At 37.2% G+C, this 4328-nt stretch overlaps 1 protein-coding gene across 1 annotated transcript in view; it reads left to right on the top strand.

The window, feature by feature from the left end:
- The window catches only part of ANKS1B (ankyrin repeat and sterile alpha motif domain containing 1B), a 1816017-nt gene that overhangs the window by 653733 nt on the left and 1157956 nt on the right, over positions 1–4328 (top strand). Inside the window, exon 10 of the mRNA XM_042781827.1 lies at positions 4113–4278. Coding sequence (XP_042637761.1) covers positions 4113–4278 — 166 coding nt within the window. The remainder of the gene's footprint in view (positions 1–4112; positions 4279–4328) is intronic.

Genomic DNA, 4328 nt, shown 5'->3' with positions numbered 1-4328 from the left:
CCATTGTTTTTATTCAGGTTCTTCTAGTAGTTGGTATTTAATCCACTTCTGTATCCTTCCTTCCAAAGTTTAGGGCTCTGGGATTATCCTCTGTATCTGTGTTAATTGGTTTCTCTTTTCTTTGGTGAAGAATGTCTGTGTAGTTTGTCTGTCTATTCCGCCATCTTACCAGAAGTGAGACAGATAATTTTTGATACCAGTTTTATAAACACTCCAGGGTGACGACTGAACATGTTCTCCAAATATCTATCTATTGTGCCCAAATCTCTTACTCAAACCAAAACTAAACCCAGTGTTGTCAAGTTGATTCTGACTCAAAGAGACCCTATAAGGCAGAGTAGAACTGCCCCATAGGGTTTCCAAGTCTATAAATCTTTATGGAAGCAGATTGCCACATCTATCTCCTGTGGAGTGGCTGGTAGATTCCAACCACTGAGTACTTTAACTGCTGTACCACGAGGCTCCTAAACCTCTTATAATAGCAGGTTTATACCAGATTTAAGGAGCTCTGGTGATATAGTTGTTATAACATTAAGCAGCTAACCAAAAGGTCAGCAGTTTGAACCAGCCGCTCAGACAGAGAATGATGAGGCAGTCTGCTTCCATAAAGATTTATAGCCTTGGAAACCCTATGAGGCAGTTCTGCTGTGTCCTAAGAGGTCACAATGAGTTGGAATTGACTCAGAAGCAGTGGTGGTGTGTTATACCAGATTCAAGTGAACAAGCATGCCAGCTACATGAACGTGTGACCTGTGCCATTGAGCAGTGTCTTGCTTTTGGTTAATGCTCTGCTGTCACCCTTTGAAATTTTTGAATAGGTGTGCCACATTTTATTTTTGCACTGGACCCTACAAATGAATGAGTGCATCGTCTTTTGAGGAGTACTTTTTATTATTTAGGAGCCCTGATAGCACAGTTGTTAAAGTGCTTGGCTGCTATCTAAATAGTCAGTGGTTGGAGCCCACCAACCACATGAGAAAGATGTAGCAGTCTGCTTCCATAAAGATTTAGAGCCTTGGAAACCCTGAGGGGAAGTTCTGCTCTATCCTATAGGCTCACTGAGTCAGAATCTACCTGATGGCAATGGGTTTGCTTTTGGTTTGTGTTGTCAATGTTGTGTTGAGTATCTCTCTTTTTTGACTGTATGAAATAAGTGGTCACAAAGGGATAGTTTACCATCTTTGGCTGCTATCTCCTTCTCTTGTGGTCTCTCCTGCCTTAAGGAAACCATATATCTGTGACAAGGACTTCTATTCCAGAAAAAATATAACACTCCCTTAAGGAAGCAAAAGAGGGTGCATGCTATTATTATTTAAAATATTTTTACTCTTTCCTTTATACTCACACTCCCTGTTCACTCACACATTCACAGAAGGAAAGTCTGGCAGGATGTACACAAAATTGTTAACATTGCTTTCTCAGTGTGCTAGGTCTTGTGATATTTTCCCCCTTTTTTCTTATTTTCTCTAATACACATGTAGACTTCTTTTTTAAGGGAATGAGGGGAGCAAACTAACTTATCCTCCTTTGTTAAATTTCAAAGTAATTTTTAACGCCTTGAAAATCCTCATATTTCTTTATTAACATAATCAAATTCCAATTTAACCAAATGCACCATGAATTGGTTGTTCTGATTAGTTTACTTTTAGGACAAAGTAGGTTTAACATGCAGACTCTTTTTCATAGATTCTTTGCAATCTTTGTATTGCAATCTCAATGTTTTTCGCTTTTGAAACACAAAGGAGTAAATAATAATAACCAAACTTAAGCAAATTCATTTTCATATGAAACAAGCATAATTATTTCCTTAGCTTGGTAGTTAAATTTGCTAGAAAGGACACTAGAAATTGTTCAGTAGATCAGTAACTCTTTATGGAGCATTCGTAAATGGCAGATCCTGTATTAGAGTCTGTGGATAGAGTGGTGAACAAGGCCAAGTCTAGCCTTCATGGAGTTGACAGTCATCTGGTGTCATCACTGTGTGTGTGTTTCATACATAATTTCATCAATAGTTTTTTTGCCAGAAAATTTCTGGCAATAGGAGTTCTTCCTGTTGTTTTGTAAATGCTACTCATTAGCTAATTATTATATTAGTACATTTTTATTTTAAAATATTGGCAATATAATTAATAAGTGGAAAATTATCTGTGTTAACCCAGATTTTCCCCCCTTGACTTGTAAATTGTTAATCTTTGTTTTGCCTTTAAGAGCTTTCGGATGAATCTACCACCGTCATCCCTCCTCTCCCCTCCTCCATCTTTGAGGGATAGCCTTTCAAGTATGTTGAAAAAACTATTATGTGGCTGTAAGTCTTGCCCAAGATAGAACACTGCAGATCCTTTTGTCATTTCTTCTGTGACACGGTTTTTAAATCACGCAGTATCCTGATTGCTTTCTTCTCTATGCTTTCTCCTTTGTCATCCTTTGTTGTTAAAAATAAATTACTCCCAATTTCCTGCTTTCAGTAGAGTAGAATGAACATAATTGACTCACTGATGTGTGAGGATCTGGTATGGTCTGAAAGCAATTACACTGACCTTGAATTCTTATTCTACTGTACTGTAAATATCATAAGGCGCCCTGGTGGCACACTGGTTAAGTGCTCCACTGCTAACTTTAAGATTGACAGTTTAAACCCAACAGCTATTCTGTGGGAGAAAGATGTGGCAGTCAGCTTCCATAAAGATTACAGGCTTGGAAACCCTATAGAGCAGTTCTATTGTGTCCTATAGGGTTGCTGTGAGTCAGAATTTGACCCTGTGGCAATGGGGTGGGTGGGTGACTATCATTATCAAAACATAAGAACTATTAAATCTTTACCAACCCTTGGAAATATCTTGGAAGATTTTTTTTAAAGTATAAGTTTATTTTCTTCTTATTTGTCTTTTTGTCTTTTATAGCAAAGCATAAGGTTATCCTTAAACATCAATAACAAAACATGATTGTGAAGTTATTATGCATATAATCTTCTCCACTAGACTGAAGTACTGAAAGCAAGCTTATGTCTTTTTCATTGTTTAAATCCCCAGAGCACCTAGGAAAGTCCTACATACATACTAGACGCCCAATAAATATTTGATTTTTCAGTTGATGCCTTATGTACAAGAAATTAAGATCTTGTAAAGTGAAATTAATTCAAGTTGTTAGAATATGTTGAAGAATCAATAACATAAAATTGGCCCTAAATTTTACCCTATCTAAACAGGGAAACCTTAGTATATTAGTTAACAGTATTCACAAAGAAAAGTATTATGTGAGAATACTTTTGAGTCAAAATGGCAGAAAATCTAATTAGCAATGGCTTAAACTATAAAACCAAAACCAAACCTAGCCCACTGTCACTGAGTTGATTCTGACTTATAGCCACCCTGGAGGACAGAGTAGAACTGCCCCACAGGGTTTCCAAGGCTGTCAAACGTCACAGAAGTAGACTGTCTCATCTTTCTCCTGCAGAGTGGCTGGTGGGCTTGAACCACTGATCTTTTGATTAGCAGCTGAATGCATTAACCACTGTGCCACCAGTGCTCCCCCAAATTTTAAACAACCTTCTAAAAAGATAGCTGATATATTTGGGTTATAGGATTATATAGCTTATTCAAACAGACAAATCATCAGCTCACAATTATTTTTGGAAGAAGGGATGTTGTTAGTTGTTATCAGGTTAGCTTCAAATCATTGTGACCTTATGCCCAACCAAACAACATTTTCTGGTCCTCTGCCATCTTCATGGTTTTATGCTGTGTTTGAGTCCACTGTTGTAGTCACTGTGTCATTCCATTTCATTGAGAGTCGTCTTTTCACCAACCTTCTACTTGACCAAGCATGATATCCTTCTCTAGCAGTTGGTCCTTCCTGGTGACATGTCCAAGGTGAGTCAGAGTCACCATCTTTGCCTCCTAGGAGTATTCTGGCTATATTTCCTTCAAGACTGATTTGTTTGTTCTTCTGGCAGTTCATGATATATTCAATAAAAACTAGAACAACTAGAAAAAATAATAGAATTTCTCTCTTTTCAAGGAAGAAGAGATAAATCTGATTACTTTTTCTAGTTTTTCTGAATCAATCAAGTTCTTTATCACAGAGCTATTTTTATTTTTTATTCTTTTTTTCAGGAGTCCTATCCAAAGAAAAGAAGTTACACGATGGAAATTGTACCGTCTGCATCTCTGGATATATTTCCTTCTGAAAATGAGAACTTCCTATGTGATCTCACAGACACGGCAGTTACAAAGAAACCTTGCTCCTTAGAAATTGCAAGGGCACCTTCCTCAAGAACTGGTAATATTTTTTACTCACTATTGGACCAATTCAGTTTGCATGCTTGTATA

The sequence above is a fragment of the Orycteropus afer genome, unplaced genomic scaffold (genome assembly GCF_000298275.1).
Source record: "Orycteropus afer afer isolate SDZICR_OR568_19922 unplaced genomic scaffold, OryAfe1.0 scaffold00177, whole genome shotgun sequence".
Taxonomy (NCBI): Eukaryota; Metazoa; Chordata; class Mammalia; order Tubulidentata; family Orycteropodidae; genus Orycteropus; species Orycteropus afer.
The sequence above is the reverse complement of the archived record's forward strand: the minus strand, read 5'-3'. Positions and strand labels throughout refer to the sequence as shown.